General features: G+C 38.7%; 1 protein-coding gene across 1 annotated transcript in view; it reads left to right on the top strand.

Annotated features, from left to right (window-relative positions):
• macf1a (microtubule actin crosslinking factor 1a) overlaps positions 1–21,658 on the top strand; it is a 320,929-nt gene that overhangs the window by 126,999 nt on the left and 172,272 nt on the right. Inside the window, exons 4-6 of the mRNA XM_059350758.1 lie at positions 7,102–7,191; positions 11,389–11,466; positions 12,786–12,878. Of these exons, the coding sequence (XP_059206741.1) occupies positions 7,102–7,191; positions 11,389–11,466; positions 12,786–12,878 (261 nt within the window). The remainder of the gene's footprint in view (positions 1–7,101; positions 7,192–11,388; positions 11,467–12,785; positions 12,879–21,658) is intronic.

Below are 21,658 nucleotides of genomic sequence, written 5' to 3' on the forward strand. Positions count from 1 at the left end.
AGATGGACAGAAAATTATATGGCAACAATTTTAAATACATTTTTTAAGCAAGACAAGACCAAACTGTTTGAAATCAAAATGTTTAAAAGTACCTAAAAACATTTCAACATGACCAAAAGAGACAAATGGCAGTAAAATCAGTTCAGAGGAACATTATGCAACACCAACAGCTGCTGTACACTCACACTTTTTCTATCATCTTTACACACACACACACACACACACACACACACACACACACATTAGCACATAGGTCATGTAGAGTTAGGTTGTGATTATTAAAGAGAGTAGCGACCTTCACTGACAGAGAGGGAGAGAGGAGGGTGAGACAGAGGACAGGATGGGTGGATAAACATGGAGAAGGGAGGAACGAAACAAAAAGAAGAGAAACATCTCTTTTATTATCTGTTTAAATCAGAGCCAGACAGATATATTGACTAATATATTGTCTAATATTGGCCTGTCAAAAGCACATCATTATTTATTGGTATAATGCAGCAATATGGAAACTTTTTTTATAGAATATATATTACAGAAAACAATGCTTGGGGTGATTTAAAAATGGTGTTAGCTTTTTATTAATTTTATTTTTATTCATTCGTTATTCAAACTGTCAGCAATCAAATGATGCTGAACCTAACAATAGTTAATTTGTTTTTTATTTTATTTCCATTTATTTTTATTTTCGGCTGTAATATCTCTAGAATTGGTGGACAAGTAATATAATTATTATTTGTTATTATTTTTATATACAAAATGTTATACAATGTATATAAATATAAATTATATTTTAATTATTGCTCAAAAATTAAACCATCTACCTTATTGGTTATTGGTCCATTTCCCCCCTGGTCGGGCTCTAGATAAAATATCTGCTGATTGTTTGATAAAAATTAATAATGTCCCAACAATGTGCTCTTGAAGAGAGAGTGGGATGTTTGAATATTTGTGTGTCGGACACATAGACACATTTGTTGACTTTCAGCCAGCACTGTTGAGTGTACAAACCTTCGCCCTATCTGCAGGGATTTACAGACAAACAGACAGAGAACTGAGGCTGCAGAGGGACAAAGGATTAAGACAGGAAGACTGATAGAAAATAAGCTCATGAGACAAAGAAAGGGACATTAAAGAAAAAGATAAAGACAGGTAGACGGAGACGGACAGCTTCGGCTTCCTGCTGAGTGACATCATCGCTCCTTGTTTCCTGTTTGCTCTGTGTGTGTGTTTTATGTCTGGTATGTTTTCAGTGTGTTGACAGGTGTGTATGTGTTTATACAGTGCAAACACAGGCCCATACAAACAGTGGCCTCTGAGCTACCTGCTGGCATGCAGTGACACTCTTTGACCCGTCAGCTTGTTGACACTGTGAGCACAAAAAATTTGATGGCGAAAAATTAAGTCCGGAGGAGAAGAGAGTTAGTTGCACTGTAGCACAGTTCAGCCTGTTCTCCTGTCAAACATCAGTATAGGTCGTGTGTACAGGCAGCGAAATACGAGCGATATCTACGTATTTCACAGACCGCTGCAATGTGCCCGCCTCCGCCTTGCTGACGTAGCAGATTTCAGCCCAGGAGAGTGGGCTTCGCGTCCCGGGAGAAAGCTAAAGTAAAACATTTTTAACTTAAGTCATGTATTTGAACGTAACTTATGTTTTTGCGTAACTTGTGGTCGTCACCTGACCCTTGTAACTACTTCACATCCAGCATTTATGTACATTTATATATAGAGACTGTATCCCAAATCGGACACATCTGCAATGCCGCAGTTTCCGGTGTTTCATGGTCATTTTGAATAAGATCGCCACCACCAGTGTAGGTATAATCGATTTATACATATTTAACAATCTACATGTGAAATTTAATTGACGTGCATGGAGATTTACATGTCTAATTACAATACGAAAGTAAATCTGACGAGAGAAAGCAGTAAGAATGCCTGGGCGACACTCAGGCGACAATGTTAAAAGTATGTCTGTATTTTTACTGGACTGTATTTTATTGTGAAGGACAGAAGTGCAGTCCTGTTGTGTTGATAACGGTGATATTTATTTGGCTTACCCAGAAACATCCAATTTCCCCTGAAATACTCAGCAGCCCCCATTGTTTTACAGCGAGGGGATCAAAGTGTCCCATGTGGGATACAGTTAGCACACGGCTAATTCACAGTGTTAGCATCCTTTAGCCGATTCTGGTAAATCCCGGACCTAACGTACATGGTTAAAACAATATACGGTTCGAAAGATATGAATTCAGACTTTAGTTTCACACCATTTAATTAATTGGAAGCATAACATGATCATTTATATTAGTAGTTAATGTGAAACTTTGATAGAATCATAGCCAACGGTGTCCGGCTTGGGATACAGTTGCGTACTTCACTTCATTTACATACATTTATGTACTGTTTAAACTGTCTTTTATAACGTCTTACCAGAAGTTTTTTGCCCTAAACCTAGGTCAGTGATTTTACAACATCGATACGTACCTACGTGCCGTAATTTGTGGTACTGACACACGACCTCTCCCGCCTTTTATGTTGGAGAACTTGTTGCTCAGTAAGCTAACAAGCTGTTGAACCACATGCAGTCTGCCTGTTTCTGAGCTCCAGTACCAAAGAGCTGCACAGAAACCAGCCTAAGACAACAAACATGTCAGCAAATATTTCTGTCAACACTCACTTTCATAAATAAACATTCCTTGCTCCTTCATTCCTTCATGGCCTGGAGGAGTGGAGCGTCCTAAACACAACAAACTGTACAACAATACAAATGTGTTTCACTCGTTACACTTCTTTAATCCTGTTTTAGGCTTTTTAAACTAGTTTAAAGTAGCTTAGAGAAGCCCTTAAGCATGCACAGGAACTTTTATTGGAAGTGTTCATTAATATTTAATATGTTGCTGAATTTTATCATCCTAACTGAGCTGTTTGATGTATTTTTTAATTTAATTTTATGTTTTTATGATTCCACTGTTGTGTGTACTTTATTTTTTATCTGCTGTTTTTTTCTGAAAGCACTTTAAACCCTGTTAAGTGCTATATAGATAAAGTTTATTATTATTCCATTATTTTTCTACAAAATGGTAGAAAACTAAATAAAAGAAGGAGAGAAACTATAAGTGATAAAGTAGCAAATGAGTCCAAGGGCTGACGTTTGGTGAAGTTAATGTTCTTTTATAAACTCTGCAGTCAGAATATGGGGAAATAAAATATTTAATGTAACTTTTAGCCTCTTATGACCCGTTTAGATATTCAGATACAGTTTGTGGTTCGGCAGATAAGACGTGCCACATTAAATTAAATCTCATTACATTAAACAGCATGTCAGTCTCTGAAACACACCCTTAATTGGCTTTTAAATAATTTGTCGTCATTCAATCTGCCATCCTAGCACAGCTGTCAAACCGTATTTATACGATAAATAACTGAAGACATATTTGAAGCTCATAAAAATGTGTTGAAACGATTTCCAAATGAAGTCTGACCCAGATGTGTGTTCAGTATATCTGACACTGTCAACAGGGTCGTTAACATGAGCTGCGTGTGACAGCTGCCGTCGCTGCACATCAGGCACAGCTGGATGTGTCGCAGCTTCCCCAAAGACACACACAGACACACAAAAACATCATGTTTATTTAAAGAAATCTACATATCCAGCTGGGTAGTCACAATAGTAGAAATTCAAACTCGCTACTGATACCCAGGAAAATACTTGATACCATTTTGATGCCACAAATGAATGAATGAAAAATGATTTTAAAAAATTAAGACTTTTTTCTTTCTTTAAAAAAAAAAATAATCTTAGAACAATATAAACAATAACATCAATGATAACATAGTGCAAAAAAAACAACAACTAAAGAGTAACATAACTGAAAAGTATGACAAAAATATACAAATATATATATATATATTAAAAGTTAATAAATAAATAAATAATATATATATATATATATATATATATATATATATATATATATATATATATATATAGGTTGTCTCACTCTGTGGTAGTGTAAAAAAAATAAAAATCCCCCCAAAAACAAACGACAACAAGCAACAATATCAACAATATTTTAAAGTTGTCTGATGGAATAATAAATACATTTAAAAAAAACAAAAACAAAACTGCGTCATGCAGTGGGACTTTCTGACGGGACATATTTTAGACAGCCATGAGAACATAAACAACAACAAACATCTAAGTTTCCCCTGATGGGCGGCTTATTTTGTTCTGTGGTTTCATGTATTGTAGAAACTCCAAGCAGCTTAGAGAAAAAGTAAAACAAGTGAACATTCATTCAGGTGTTGTAGATGACTGAACTGTTAGTATGTATTGTTAGGGAACACTGAGAGGCATCATCATGTTGTTTTATGCTGATGTCTCGCTGTCAGTCGCAGCATTTGTGTCAGATAAGTTATTGGTTATTTAAGCAGAGGTGGAAGTACTTTTTGGAAGTACAATATTTAAAGTTCAGTTTTGAGGTACTCTCAGAGGGAAATATAGTGTTTTACTCCACTACATTTGTCTGACAGCTTTTGTTACTTACCATTTAGATTTAGATACATTTGTTAGTTTTTTTGTTCTACACAACGCCCAATTTTTCAGACTTTTTCTCACATTATTTCAGTTATTTCAGCATCCCTTTAAACCGTTTATTGCAATAAAATCTTGCCAAAATTTTGGGTTCATACAGCTGTAGTATTTGCAGTCAGAGTAGCCCTGCTGGATCCAAACTCTGTTCAGAAATCAAGCATTTTCAGAGGTGTTTGTTTATTATTCTGCAGACAGAGCTGACAGAGCATGAATTCTGACTTTTTACACATTGGCATCATGTTGTAGTTTAATCAGCCTCCTTTTGATCCCTCACACTGCAATTAAGTCACAGCTGATGATCTGACAAAGCATTCATTAAGACTTTTTACACCATGACATCACACTTTACTTCAGTTATTTCAACATCCTTTTGAACCGTTTATTGCAATAAAATCCTGGCAGAATTCTGGGTTCATTCCGCAGCAAAATCCCTTTATTTCAGGTACATATCGCTATATGGTTGTACACATTAATGCAGCAGTGATATTAAGCCAAAAACAACATATAAAATAGTAAAAAAAAAAAAGATTCTCTAAGTGCATTTTGCTGATGATACTTGCATACTTTAATAAGATTTTGAATACAGAGCTCTTACTTGTTGTGGAGCATTTTCACAGTCTGGTATTTCTACTTTTGTTAAAGTAAAGAAACTGAATACTTCCACTTCTGGTAATTAGTAGAACAGGATTTTTTCAGTGGGTAGCTTCATTGTGGGCTTCCAGTAAGATGTTAATTTCCACATTACAGACAGAGAAGATTCACTCATTCAGGCCCGAACTTGGAAGCAGACAGAACCTCTGACACATCGAGACACAATTAGACAAAACCAGCACCTCATTTCCAGTCTGTGGTGGACGCAACATTTCTTCCTGTCATCTAATTAACACTACAGCTCTCTTCTAAATCAGCTGATGCCAACCTTCAGCAGAGGGGTGAGACTGTGACAGAGAGGAGGAATGAGAAAGTAGGAGAAGAGGTTACTGAGGATAAGTGGAGGGATGTTGTTACTTTTGTCGCTGCATTTTTTAAGCCAAAGACAGTTTTAGCTCTGAGCTCTGACATCTGTAATGCCTTTTAAAGAGGCATTTTAATAAAAAAAGATGTCTAAGGAGGATGTTTCGTTTTAATTCACATTTTGAAATCATGACTTTGTTGGAGAGCGAGCATCTCTTCAGCTTACTCTCGTGGCTGTTTTGCCCTCTTGTGGTGAAACATGGTAGTGCAGTTTCTTGTCCTGTGGCCAGGACTGCAGCAAAACTTTTCCCAGAGCAGGTGCAGCGAGAAGCAGCAGAATCACTGTAATGCAGGGAGACATGTGCCCTTGGTTGCCTCTGCAGATCTGCATTTTTTGGAGCACTTTGCGTTGGAGTGTTTGACCTTTGTTGCATGCCAACCTCCGTCTGCTTTCAGATGAAGCAGCAAATAGTTTATTTACAAGAGAAAGCTGTTTCCTTTGCTGTTGCCTGATGTTGTTGTGTCTTTCTGTAGTTCACATACTGGTGAATTGTAAAGTAGTCTAAAGCAGAAGAGGAGCTTGTGACCCAGAAACAGCCCCCGTTTTTTTGTTTTTGGCTCAATTTTGCATGCAACGAGTACTTTTACTTTTGATACCGTAAGTATATTTTGATGCTGATACTTTTGTACTTTTACTGAAGTAAGATTTGAATGCAGGACTTTTACTTGTAGTGGAGTCATTTCACAGTGTGATATTAGTACTTTTACTGAAGGAAGAGACCTGAATACTTTTTCCACCACTGTCATAAACAAAATACGATTTCAATCATGCAGTTATACATTTAATTCTAAAGTCCTCTAAAAGCTACAAAAAGGGAGGAACTCCAGTCCCACATGCTGCTGTCAAAATAAACCATCAATAAACATGTCAGAATGATACAATAATGTGAGGCAGCTTGTGTAAAAAAGAGTGTTTGTGTTAAAGCTCTCTCTGTTCAGCCTGAAGCGATCTCTCTCGCTCTGTCTCTCTCTCTGTCTCTCTGTCTGTCTCTCTCTCTGTCTCTCTGTCTCACTGTCTCTGTCTCTTGCTCTCTCTCTCTGTCTCTCTCTCTGTCTCTCTGTCTCACTGTCTCTGTCTCTTGCTCTCTCTCTCTGTCTCTCTGTCTCACTGTCTTTGTCTCTTGCGATCTCTCTCTGTCTCTCTCTCTGTCTCTCTTTCGTTCTCTGTCCCATTTTCAAACAACACCAGCACTGATGCTGATCAGGCTGCTGAGTCACAGTGGCAGCAGTGGTCGCCGCTGGTGACAGCTCACCCCCACACCACTCATTGTGTCGGCGTTGTCATGGCAACGGAGACAAGAGGCCACAGCTGGCGATTGGTCTCCGCCGGCCGTGTCACCAGCCGCTGTCAGCTGAGGGCCAGTCGGCCTGGCAGATGTCAGCAGTGTTGAGTCAACACAGGGATGATTGCACTGTGGGATTAACTTTGTCTCTCTCTGTTTGTCCTCTCCTCCCCTCCTTCCTTTCCTCTGTCCTGCCTCCTTTCTCAGGTGAGGAAGCACATCACAGACCTGTACGAGGACCTGAGGGATGGACACAACCTCATCTCCTTACTGGAGGTCCTCTCTGGAGTCACCCTGGTATGGATTTCATCTCTTTCTCTCTCTCACACCGGCACAGACATATGATTATTTTCTTGTTATCAGGGTTTCCAACATTTTGAAGCTTCTATTGAGGTTTTCAAATGAAGCTTTAAATGTGTGTGATCATATTTTATGAAGCCCACCTACACGATAATTTACAAAGTTTTGTTCCATCCAAACTCCATTCAGAAAACAAGCCTTTTAAAAGCATTAATTCAAACTTTTTACACCATGACATCACACTTTATTTCAGTTATTTTAGCATCCTTTTGACCTTTTACTGCAATAAAAACTGAATTTGGGGTTTATACAGCTCTAGTATTTGCAGTCAGTGGATCCGAACTCTGTTCAGAAATCAAGCATTTTAATAGTTGTTTGTTTTCATCCTGCAGACAGAACTGACAGAGCATGAATTCTGACTTTTTACACATTGGAACCATGTTGTAGTTTAATCAGTCTCCTTTTGATCACTTTTATTGCAATTAAGTCACAGAAAAATCACTTTATTTCAGGTCCATATCGCTACAGTAAAACTGTACCTGGCAGTCATCCAGATGCAGTTCCTGGAGATCTGACGAAGCATTAATTCAGATTTTTTTACACCTTGACATCACACTTTACTTAATTTATTTCAGCATCTTTTTGAACCGTTTATTACAATAAAAACCTGGCAGATTTTTGAGTTTATTCTGCAGAAAAAGCTGACCGAGCATGAATTCTGACTTTTCACACATCGGCAACATTTTGCAGTTTTATTAGCCTCTTTTTGATCACTTTAATTGCAATTAAATCACAGCAAAATGACATACATACATATATAAAACCGTAAAACTGTACTGAAAAAAATGACTCTACATGCTGTTTTTTCCCCCTCAGCTCTCCTTCTTTGTGAGAGCCACTGCAAGCTAATTCCTCAAAGGTAGAGCATTAAATTATCAAAATAAAAAGACAGAAACGTCCCACAAAAACGGCCCCAAAAAGCTGGTGATGTACTCAAACTGCCGTTAAATGTGTCCAGTCGCCCAACCCTAGCACTGCAACGTTCTTATGAATAAACCTTTGAAACTTCAAACTATCTGATACAGCCCTACTTATTATCACACTGTGATATTTTCCATCGCACCCTGTCATCTCCACTTCAGTGCCTCACAGTCCTGAGAATGTGACACACTCTCTTTAAAAATATCACTGCCAGTTGAGGATTTTCAGACATTCAGACTGACTCTCACAGTTAATGCTCAGAGCTGAGTGTAACGCAGTAGTTTGACCTGACGATGATGTAAGAGCCTCAGTCCTAATGCTGACAGACACGATGTGACGCAGGCGGGTTTAGCGGCCGACAGGTAGACTAACAGAAGCAGACTGCTGACTGCTCTGGTCACACACCGGACACATCAACATCTGTGAACATTAAACTGACTTTTAAAAAATTTGCAGTTTTCATCCCCTTTTCTCACGTGGTCCCGCCCTCTTTCATTCTGTCCTGTTTATCCACCACCCTCTTCATCTCTTCCTCCTCTCTCCCTCTCTCTCTCTCTCTCCCCCTCCTTCTGTTATAATAGCAACAGAAGAGCGGCCCTCCAATGAAAAGGGCATACGCCTCGCGGGCCCCCCCTCTCATCTTACTCGGAGGGGAGGATGAGGAGGAGGAAGGAGCTCAGGGAGTATGTTCGAATGAACCCCCCCCCCCCCCTTCCCTTCTTCCCACTGCTCACTCTGTCACTTCTGACCTCTGACCCCCCCTTCAGCGTCACCCTCTGCCTCCAACAGGTGGAGCTGTGAGGCTGCATGAGAGTGCTGTGCCACTGATTTCTGACAGCATTCTGGGCTGCACATACAGACACCATACAGAGCTGCAATGTTACTGTATGACACTGTGACATGTAGGCCGTCGTTTCTGTTGGGTGACAGCATCATGACATACGTTCTGATGAGTTTGTGTTTTAAGGTTGTGAGAGAAGATGACAGACAGCAGTAGAGGCAGACAGACAGATGGTGAAAAATTAAAGTTTTTCAGCCTTTAAAAACCAGGCTGCTAGTTTCTAATTTCAGTTAATCTCTGAAGTTTTCACCCAACAGTGCTCCAAGACTATTTTGCATGAATTGCACAGAATAAAATGTAGCTTATATATCATCATACACTAAATATTTGATTAGGATAACCTGTAAAATCTAATGCAATCCAATACAGCAGATCTGCCATATTTTCTACCTTTACAAAGATAATAATGTTCAGTTAGATAGGTGTTAAATTTAACTGTATATTTATTATGGAAGCTGCAGTTTAGTTGGCTTGACTGCATTATATTGAGAGATAATGATCTTATTTTTTTGCTGACCTCAAAGAGTTCAACATTAATGTTTTTCACGTTTTCTTCAATCTCCTGGTCGGGCAAGTGGGTTACAAATCTACTCAGCCAAAGTAGATTTTTATATGCCCTTATAGAAATTGTTTTATTTATTAGTGTTTGACAATTAATCTGTGTTGCTCTCAAACTGTGCAATGCATAGTTTTTGCCCACTTTAGATCCCAACTAATCTCCTGATTTCAGGATAATTGAAGTGCTCGGTTTGCTCTGCAGCTCATAAACTTTGACTTTAACCTGTTGTCATTTTCTCACGATCAATACTGCACATGTGCAACCCAGATATGAGAAGGAAGCGAGGTGTTTCACTCCTGTGCTACTTCCATCATCAGCTTCGGAAAAACATGATTTTTTTTTTTTTTGCCACACTGACAAACAGTAGGATTAAACCTATTGAAATATAATGCAGTCCAGTATGATTACCTGAATAATTAACATAATGGTATAAATAATCACCAACAAAAAACTGAAAATAATATAGAATTTGTGGCAGGTTTGCTGTGTATGATTAAATTATATATAACATGGACAGAAAGTCTATGTGTAGCCATTTAGATGTGAAGTGTTGCAATGTTAAAATGGTTGATTTGATTAAAAAAAAATTGTTTTATTAAATGGCAAATGGAAAAAAAAGTTCAGGACTGGAAATTCAAACATGTTTATAAAAGATGTAAAATCCCAGTGTATTAGAATAATTAGAATTTGAATAAAAAATGTCTGATCGGTTAAAAGATGTTTGAACATGTTGGCATGTGTTTCCTCATAATAATAATTTAGACTCATTAACACATTTAGTAACCCACAAACTGTCAGTTCACTTAATGCAAACAGAATAAAATATTACACTTAGTAATGTACAGCAGAGCAAACATATACACCTCCTCTCGTTTCCTCTCCTCTCGTTTCCTGTCCTCTCCTCGTTTCCTCTCCTCACTTTTCCTCTCCTCGTTTCCTCTCCTCTCCTCTCATTTCCTCTCCTCACTTTTCCTCTCCTCTTCTCGTTTCCGTTCCTCTCATGTCCTCTCCTCTCCTCTCGTTTCCTCTCCTCTCCTCTCTTCTCCTCTCCTCTCCTTGTTTCCTCTCCTCTCCGGTCCTCGTTTCCTCTCCTCTCCTTGTTTCCTCTCCTCTCGTGTCCTCTCCTCTACTCTCGTTTCCTCTCCTCTCGTGTCCTCTCCTCTCATTTCCTCTCCTCTCCTCCTCATTTTCTCTCCCCTCCTTGTTTCTCTCTCCTTTCCTTTCCTTTCCTTTCCTTTCCTTTCCTTTCCTTTCCTTTCCTTTCCTTTCCTTTCCTCTCCTCTCCTCTCCTCTCCTCTCCTCTCCTCTCCTCTCCTCTCCTCTCGGTTGTGTTGACTAATCCTGAGTGTACCTTCTTTCAGCACAGTGTGAGCCATCTGCATCCTGCACTCGTACTTTTTGCAGCAAGTGTGTGTTTACGTTTGTGTGCGTGTGTAATTTCTTTCATTCTCTCAAACTACATCTTTCCTCTCTCTTAACTATAAACTGAATGTCTGTTTGGGGAAATGTGGTGTTGAACAAAGAAAATAAAAGGTCTGATTTAAAGTTTGCATCGTTCATCCTGCAGCAGCATGGTTTGGGTTTGAGTTTTCGGCATGTCTTTAACAGCTCCTGTTGAAGACAGCGCCCCCTAGAGGACCATTTCATGTCAATACAACTGCGCTGACTTTTTCCTTCACTGCACTGTGGATTGAATTCAGCTTTATTTGCACTCACTGCTGCCTCCTGCGTTTGTGTCACTAAAAGAACAATACATTTAAATTGATGTGTTGACTTTCCTCATTATTTTTTCTCTCCTCTCTTTTCGTTGCAGCCCAGAGAAAAGGGCCGAATGAGATTTCATCGACTACAGAATGTCCAAATTGCGCTGGACTTCCTCAAACAAAGACAGGTATGCACACTAATATATAGACTTAACACGATTTAGTGGAGATAATATAACAGAATACTTGCACTGCATCTCTGCGTCCCCGTCTCTCTTAAACTCTCCTGTCTCGTTCCCTGGAGATGGCAGCGGTGGAGGACTGACCTTTTTCTTTTTCTGAATCCTCTCTGAGTTTTCACCGCGGTTCTAATTATACAGCCCGGGTGGCTCGGCTTAGCTGGAGCCGCAAGATTTAACAAGGTCTCTGTCACATAATGGGCATGATAGTTGGAGCAGAGATCATTTTTTAATCCTTATTATGCAGAAAGGAAGAATAGTTATGTGTTTCTTGTCAGGATGGTAATAACAAATTGATGATTGATTGATGGTCGTTAAGATTTTTAATCAATCTGTGTATTTCTTTATTTTAATTTTACCTATGACTGCTTTCAGTACTCACAACTGAAACACAGCTGAATGTTCAGTTCTGCGGCCGTACGTCAATAAGCCAATGAGCTGAGAATGAAGTTGGATAAAGCTACAGTTTGCAAACTGAAAGTTGCAATAACTGTTTTAAAACACACAGAAATACAAGAGTATTAATTGGAGCAAAACTATCTTACTGTATCTAACCTTGCAAGCATGAATTACTAAATTTAATTTAATCCAAAATTTATTGAAACACAATTAGATATTCAAGATTACTGAGAAAACTAACCTCATGCCTTTTCGGCGGCTAAAACATTTAACTCCTTGACGTTATCTTTACAGTTTAATCTCACTTTTAACCGTTAGCTTAACGATTGACAGGAAGTCTCTTTTCGTCCTTTCAAAAATAAAAGTGTCCATTATCAAAACAGGCTTTTGCATAGTACTGTATGTACTGGAGTATGTATAAAAACAGCGCAACACAAAACACACTTAAATATGCAAGATTACTGTGAAAACTAACCTCATGCCTCTTCGGGGGCTAAAACATAAAACATTGAACTCTTTGACGTTATCTTTACAGTTTAATCTCAGTTGAGTTAGTTTACTATCGTCAGGAAGTCTCTTTTCGTCCTTTCAAAATAATAGCGTCTGTTATCAAAATAGGCTATTGCATAGTACTGTATATATATCTTTTATTTTTCCCATATATGCATGTTTTTAAAACATACGGAATATATATAAAATCATAGCGATTAATGGATTAATTGATGGTTAACGTTGTAGATGCTTGAGTGGCAGGCTTCAGGATTGTGGTAAGAATTAAAGTAACTACTTCTCGTGCTTATGTTTTAGCAGATTTTCTCCTTTTTCCCCGAGCATTTTATCCTGAAACTAAACCCAGAATCTTCATTCAGGTCAAACTTGTGAACATCAGGAACGATGACATCACCGATGGGAACCCCAAGCTGACGCTAGGTCTCATCTGGACCATCATCCTTCACTTCCAGGTCTGTGCCCTTCACCTGCTGCTCTGTGTTTCCTGTGTTGGACTCAATTAATGGTTTATCAGTCCAACCAGCCTGAACATAATTTCATGAATTCTTCATTTGAAAAGCCAAATGGGCCGCTAGAGGTCCTTATATCCAGCTCTTAATGATATAATACGGCTAATTGGTTATGTAATAATTGAGCTGTGGCTCCCGTCATTACTGCTGTGATTCAATCTGGATGTTATTGAAAGAAAATTGCTCAAAATGTGGACTTTAATTCTGTGTTGTCCTGTTGTTACTGAGCATCTCTGCTGCTCCAGCTGTTGGGATTTGAGTTGTTATCACTGCCAGGATCGGCTAAGCTCTCTGCATGTGTGTGTGTGTGTGTGTGTGTTGGCAAACCTGAGTTAACTTATGCAACAGAAGCTTTTTGCAGAACTGGCTGGACATCAGAAAGTGTGTATCAATGCTCTTCTGCAGAAGATGCATTCAGAGTCTTAAGTGTTTCCTTCCAGTGTGACTGTTTACTTCACTGCCTCAGTGAGAAGATACAGACTCTTATTCTGCAGTCTCATGAGGAACTAATTAGTTGGGCTTTTTGCAGGTTTTCCATGTGCTTTATGAGCGTTTTAAAAGTGTACAGCATGACTCGGTGCTTGAGGGCATTTGGCCATGTATCTGTGATTTAATCGTGTTGTCGGGGCAGGAAGTCGTCCTCTGAAACCTCACCAGAGGACACTGTTTGGCGTCAGTTTGGCAGCTCGGGTATAAATGGAGTGCAGGGGACATCATGTTCAGTCTGTAGGCTTTCGTTTAAACTCTAAACCTGGGCACTTACACTGTTTCTGTATACCAGGCATAAACTGTTTCACTGATATAAAAAAATGTGTTGCCTGTGGGTTAATTTGACTCCATCAGTTAGCAGAATCCTTTAAACCAAAGATGTTGGCAGACCTACTGTGCGAGCAGTACGCCTTGACTCTGGTTATATAACAAGCATATACTGCGCTGTTTTATCCACATTGATCAGCGATTGAAGTCCAGCTGTATACAGGTTGTGGGTTTAACAAGCATTTCTGTATGTCCACAGATCCAGGTATTGGTTGGCTTTTATATATAAATCCCTCCTTAAGATGGTTCCCTTTTATCTCTGTTCAGACATGTAGAGAAACCAAAGGCATTATGGCCCAAACTTACAAGATCTGATACAGATTTTGGTTAGAATAGATTGAGGGGACAGCTTTTAAATATGCTGTTTTTAGAGGAATGTACCTGGAATGAGAAGAATTGCAGATCAAGAAAATATTGATCAATTTGACTGAACTTTACTGAAATTGTTTAAGAATCAGGGTGGCATGGTGGGGCAGTGGTTAGTACTTCTGCCTCACAACAAGTTTTTCTGTTTGCATGTTCTCCCCGTGTCAGCGTGGTTCTTTCCAGGTCCTCCAGCTTCCTCCCACAGTCTAAAAACAGCTTAGGTTTAATTGGTGACTCTAAATTGCCTGTAGGAGTGAATGAGTAAAAGCAGTTCTGAATAATTAATGAATGTTTAGAATAATACGTTTTAGTCACAAAACCCCTAAAACAAAAATAATCTTCATATTTAATTTGTTTTCTATCCACACAATAAAGTTTCATTTATTTATCTTTTTTTTTCAAAAACTCTTCTTTTTTTCCAGTAACTATAGTAACCTTAGTATATATCCTTTATTTAACTGGTAATGTCTCATTTATATTAAAATATCTTTTCCACTACGACTAACCTGGCAAAATAGACAGCATAAACAGCGTTAAAACCATAAACACAAACAAAACAAACAGACAAAAACAACTGTCATTGTCACACTGCAGATGGGTTAACTAACTATCCAGTTAAAATGCAGTAAAAATATAACTTAAAACCCATAAAATATACCAAACAAACATCACAACTAAAAAACTGTTTTTCAACTGCAACTCTTAATGGAAATAAATGTCTCAATGCTGCAATGTTGTGTGTTGAGTCTAGACAGTAAGTTGTTTGAACTGTTGTGTGTTTATTCTGAGTCCTGAAGTGGAATAATTTCCACCAAATGTTCCTGCGTCCCCGTCGCCTGCAGACAGACTCGTCCTCTGTTCAAATCATTGCAGCGGCTCCGAGCCATGCACGGTCTGTGTCGCAGACGAAAACAAGTTAATACAAAAAGTTTTTTTTTGATTGATTGAATCAGAAACATTCTCAGCATCTCATTTTGTTTTTCATTACTGGGATTGTTTGTCTCCTTGATAACAAAAAGGTTCATGAACCGGTTGTAGTCGCTGCAGTTAAAAAACCCCATCAGACCATGCAGCGACGTGACCCTCAGCAAGGTGACACTGCCAGCTGGTTGCCATGGAAACAGTAGTGTGTGACATGGCCATGACTCAGCAGAACATCGTGTTACTGCTGCACAGAGAGAGAGAGTGAGGGAGAGGTGAGGCATGAGGAGGACCAACCCACAGATGATGGACGGCTCCGCGGCTGAAACAGGCTGCAGGAGTCGGGTGGAAAGATGAAACTGGCCTGCAGAGCAGCAAATCGTTTCAGAGTTTTCAGAGAGTTCAGTGGGTTCATGAGATGATGAAAGGTTTATATTAGAGCTGCAGTCACACTCTGCAGTGTGTTTGTAGTTGGATTATTACTGTAAATGCATGCTGGAAGATCAGCAACATGTGCCACTAGATTTACATTCTTTTTGCACACACGCACAGAAACAGCGAGCAGTGAATGTGTCCTCTGCATTTAACATTTAGTCATCCTTTACACACCAGTGACACCATGCTAGGAGCAGTGGGCAGCACATTTCTGCTCCCAGGGAGGTGCCTTGCTCAAGGTGCCGCCTCGTACCTGTAACCCTCCTGTTACAAGGCTGCTTATACATTCTATATTATCACTGTCATGCTTTCTACTAGAGGTGGGGGAAGAAATCAATACAGCATAGTATCTAAGGTATCATCCGAAATAACCCAGGAGCATTTTTGTCAAAACTTTTCCCCTAAAACGAATTTTCTAACCCTTACTACAGAGACAGTTTATATTCTTATTCTTCTTAAGTTGTAAAACTCACCAGTCTGCCAGAGTGTAAGAGTAGGGGCTAGGGTAGACCTTGTGTGTTGTTTTTTAACTGATGTAGGTTTATGGAATAAAGCCTTATACATGCATTTTGACCTTACAGTTCTTCTGTTACAAGCTTTGGCTCAAAAATGGGGGTTTTTTGGAGCAAATCTAACCCTTCGTCTGCCCTTAAACCTTCCCTGACAGGTGTTTTTTTTTTTTGAAGAGGTTAATGTTCAAACTGATAAACTTTGGTGTTTGTTCAGATGAACACTATTATGTATGCATCTGAATGCTTCCATCCACTTGATGGGTATCATATGAAGAATTAAAAAAAGGTATCAAATTGATTTTCTGTTGGTATCAGTTTCACTTTATGGTTACTGGTATCTTATATATCTGGTATATATAATTACACTGCAGAAATACTTGTAGGTTTCAAATTACATCTGGACTTCTTTCTGCTCTTTTTGAATAGATTTAATAGCATAAGCAATGGCATTGGTCAGAATCAGTGCAGCATTTAGTGCGATAAACAAGAAATATGTCACAAAATGCTGTTTTCTTCTGACTGTAGGTAACACCAGAGTAATAGTTAAAGATAAGTATGTGCACTACATATTAAACAGCATCTGTCTAATCACACCTCACAATTTTTGTTTCATAGTATACAGTTTACATTACAGCAGAAAGCTGCAGAAAGTGAATTGTAAGCTGCTGCAGAGGCTGAACGACACAAATAGTCACCGTTACCCAAGATATTCAGATATCCACTAAGATATGTGACCCACATCAGCAGAGAAATCTATAATTTCCACATTATTCCCACCGGCCACTCCGGTCTGATGATCATGATGACGATGATTTCATTTCTGGGAACAAGTCTGCAGGTCTTTGTGACCATTATGTGCAAACTAATGACTCAGCACATCACAGCGAGTCTCTCAGTGAGCGATCGCTTTTCATTTGTGTTAAAACTGTTGTTAGTCATTATAATTCACTGGCACATCAAACTGCTTTGTCAGCAATTCTGCCAGAGGTAAACAGTTTTACATTTTAGAGGTTTTTAATGACATCTTCTCCGTGTTTATGTTTATCTGCAAATATCTTTCCTCACCGTTTATCACAAGCAAATAAAATGAAAACATTCATCTTTTTCTGCAAGCTGATTGATTCTCTAAATGTTGCTTATCAAAGCAGGCAGGCAGCTTTCTACCATCTTTTCCAAGATTGACAGTTCAGTTTTGTTTAATATCCTTATAATATACCTGCTTATACATGCATCATTATTGGCAAAATACAGTTTTGCTTTAATATAAATTCATCAAACTTTGCAACATTGATCTCACTACCTCCCATTTAACCCTTGTGTTGTCTTAGGGGTCAAAAATAACCCGTCACTATGTTTAACAGCAGAGGAAACCACCTTAATGATCTTTTTTCGACTTGAAATTCGATGACTTTTCCTAGAATGACCCCAACATGAGAAAAAACATCAACATTGCCTTTGTTCATATTTCCATTAAAGCTGTACACCAACAGGGTACCAATCTTGTCTTAAGCAGCTATGAAATAATTTTCATGCCTCAAAAACCATAAAAAACAAGCATGCATGCGGGCACGTACACATGCATGCTTGCTAAGAAATTATATTTACACCTATGCAGTACATTTAGCAGTACAAATAATAAAAAAAACAAAAAACCCTTTAGTAAAACAGTAAACCAGTAATTACAGGTGTGCTGTGATAAAAACGAGTGGATTCTACTGATTAAATCCAGTTTCTTTTGCACTGTAAAGAGGAAAACCCTATATATTCACAAGGTTTGTGATGAATGACAGGTTGTTTCTTCGTGCAAAATAGATTTGCACTTTAAAATCCCATCAAGCTGCTTTATATATGGGTTTAGTGAAGGTGGGTCATACAGAAAGTTAAGAGGAGGGTTGATCTTGACTGTAGTTACTCAGTCTAACCACTAGGTGGCACCAGCATGCTCAGTATTAAACGCTGGTTGTCTGTAGTGGAGACACCTGTGATTGGCTCAGCTAGCTGTACGTCACTGCTCATTTCAATTGATTTAATTTCTGAGCTGATGAGATAATTCATCTTTCTCTTAGGGCAGGCTGGGTCACTTTATTAGTGTTTTTCAAGTCTTCAGGCTCTTGTTACCTTATTGAATCATCTGTGTCGGTTAGAGTGACCTCACATTAGACACCCGCCACTGAAGCACACATGAGGACACATGTTTTTGAAAACACCTTCAATACAAGCTGCCTTTGTCTGCTCAAAGTTTGTTAGTTGTTTCTATAAAACCACACTGGAACAGTTATTCAGGAGGTTTCTAGGCAACACAAACTGGATTCAATGACTTTTTTTCAGCTCTTTATGGGCGCTTGGTAAAGTTGAAGGTCTCAGATTTGACTTTCTTTCATCTGCATATTCTATTGTGTTAGTTTGGAGCAGAAATGCTTTTTAGAAAAATGAAAAATAGCTTCTATTACTTAGACACAGCAGCAGTGCAGCTTTTAAATGCTTCAAAACCCAGAAATACTGACATATATCAACACAGTAAAGTGGGCTTTTTATCGCAGTAATATATATATTTTTAAAGCTATTCTGGAGTCTGAATTATGATAATTAAATCTCAGTGCTTCAGAGCACATTATCGACAGAGGAGCTGCAAGATATATGATCAAAAAGGGCTTATTGCGTCTTGTGAAAAGCTGCAGCTGTGATGTCATGGAGCTGCAGTGACGAGATGAAAGCCTCGATCAGTTCAGAGCTTTCTCTCCTGCAACACTTTATCACGAGGGTACAAGTCGTATCATGCTTCACTTATGCATGACTTACATGTATGAATTAATGCAGGATCTAGCATGAAGTGCTGCTGCTCACCGTAACAAATTATCAAGTTACTTTGTGTGATTTGTTGACACTTCATAGATCACCAGTTAGAGAACGTTATCTCACTTTAACTTTATCATACAGACTAGCTGTAGATTAGACTAGCTGTTTGGACAGGACCATGTATTCGCTAAAATATAAGCTTCATATTTCTAAAAGGATAGACCCGATGCTATTTTTGACACATTTACAACAGTTGCTGGCACATATATGTTTTTTTTCTGATCCTTCTTCCCTAATTTGTCAGCTGGTACTTGCTAAATGATTTTGGTTTCAGTGCATCTTTCTCTTCACAGTAAAGCATCATGATGGAAGATGATATTGATGGGTAACTTTTATAAAAGTACCATATTTTTATGCGATCAAACTGTGATGATGTGTTCAAAATATTAAATTAATTGGTAATATTCAGGCATTTTGGGGGATTACAGAAAAGTTTGAATTTGTTCCAATGAATTCTCTTTTATTTGGGATTTGTTTGTAGTTGATTTTGGGTAAGTAGACAGACCTATTAGTGTCCACGTTCGGTTGCACTCGAAAAAATCAATCTGTGCGCCTTTAATTAACTGGAACTGTTAGTTTTTAAGCCTACATTAGGGCTGGGCCATGTGACCTCAAATCAATATCACGATTAATTGAACATTTTACCTCGGTTATGATTGATGAATGATTGATTTTTTTTTTCTGACATGATCTCTACTGTAAATATGCCCAACTGTTAAAGCTGGGGTATTTTTTTCGAAGGAAAGAGAGCATATCTTTGTGATTTTAATCACAAAACGAGACACGAAACACGCAGGATAACTATTTTGTGGTTATTTATTGAAGATTTCGGACTGAAATCAAAGCATCGATTAAAATGAAAATGTCACATTTTAGTTTAGAAATCAACTTCTCTAAAACAGAAGAAAAGAAATAACTTGCATTCCTTGCAAACAGTTTTTATCACAGTGTTTACATTTGACTATTTTTTGTTTGTGTCGTCGTCCCTAAAGCCAAAATGTGTCCAAAAGACGGACATGGAATTTTTCTTGGGTACAAGCTGCTCGAGTGGCTCTGTTGGCTCTGTGTTTGAGTTCTCCTCACGTAGCAGATTGGACAAAATTTATCAGAATATTTCGAAAGATTGTGACGTTTAGAGGTTAAATTTCGATGAATTGCCCAGCCCTAGCATGCAATGAATCCAATAATCCTTACTGCAAACGATGTCCTGTGTTGTTTTGGGGGCATGGTGCTTTTAAATTACGATGTTGGACTGCCAGCCAACCCTACTCCTTTGGTCCTGAAATAAACTTTTATAGAGGAATTCAGCTAATTTGGTTCTGAATCTATTAATGTAGCATATGAAGTCACTGTGTGTTAACATTCCTCGACGGGTGAACTAATCATCACAGTGATTTGTTTTGTTGAGCAACAGGAATTCATGATGTATCCTGAAATAATTCAGGCTTTAAATCATCATCACAAGTCATGCATTAGTTAAGCATTACTACATATACTAAGTATATATGGCTTTATTGTAAATATTTACCACATGATGCCTGGCTCCATTGGTGCTTTTCTCTGATTGCTTCATGCCTTTTCCACGTGTGTTTCTGTGTCGCTCTCTTCTGCTCGGTGCTTTCTCTTAATGAGAGAAGATGGATTGATGTTGCTTTCCACTTGAGAGCGCCGCCTGTTAGCAGCCTCCATCCGTATCTGTCTCTCTGCAAACATTCCCCATACATTAGGCACTTACTGTACAGTGTGTGCATAGTACTGTGAGTTCATACATCTGCAGTGTTGGTGACAAATCCTTTTTCTTCTGCAGTCTTGCTGCCACATTGCACTGTACAGGATCACACGTGTGTATGAGCCGTGTGATTCAACGTATGTGCAGTGATGGTGGGTGGTAGCCTATAGAGGCTTTATGTGGCAATGAGTTCAGTGGTGGAGGAGAGAGGAGTCATGTGTTTGAAGATTTAAAGCCTATGTCAGTGTTTTTGCTGGGAAATGTGGATCAAGTTTCTTTTTTAATAAGGGCTGCAACTAATGTTTATTCCCATAACAATGAATTTGTGAATTGTTTTTTCAAATAATTGGTCAGTTTAAAATGTCAGAAAGTAGTAATAATCACAATATTCCAAAACCTAAGATCACGTTATTTATTAACTGATTAACTCATATATTAGATGACTGAGAGAATAGCAGAAAATATCACATTTGAACCTGCAAATGTTTGGCATTTTTGTTTAATATATATAATTTAAACAGTTTATAATAATTTCAGCACAGCTCTATTTATAGTTTTTAAAATGGGCTAATCCAATGGATTAAATGCCTTTAAAATCCAGGTACTTCATCATACTAATGCAGGAATCCTGCAGATTCCATGTTGCCATTAAAAAGCCTGCCATGACCTCCTACAACCAATCATATCTCAGCTCCTGATGAGAAAAAGGGCTATCATGTGCCCCCTATTTATTCTCAACAGTCTTTAAATTTGATTTCTCCCCTGCTCGCTGTCATTCAGGGAGGCTTTTGGGTCAAGTGTGTGTGCATGTGTGTGTTTGTGGCACAGAAAGCTGCTCACTAACAGCCGAGAGAGAGAGAGCTAGAGACAGAGAGAGAGAGAGGGAGAGAGGCAGGACTAACGGGGAAGCGGATAGGAGGAGGAGGAGAGCCAAGGAGGGAGGGGTGGATTGTGAGAGTGAGAGATCGAGCAGAAGAGAGTGTGAAGCTGCAGCAGCCGGGAGATAAAAGCTTTTCCTCTCCCTCCACCGGTGTCTGCGAGCGAGGGATAGAGCAGAGGAGCGAAGCCAGCTGAGGGAGAGACGAATC

Source organism: Centropristis striata, chromosome 14, assembly GCF_030273125.1.
Source record: "Centropristis striata isolate RG_2023a ecotype Rhode Island chromosome 14, C.striata_1.0, whole genome shotgun sequence".
NCBI classification, from domain to species: Eukaryota; Metazoa; Chordata; class Actinopteri; order Perciformes; family Serranidae; genus Centropristis; species Centropristis striata.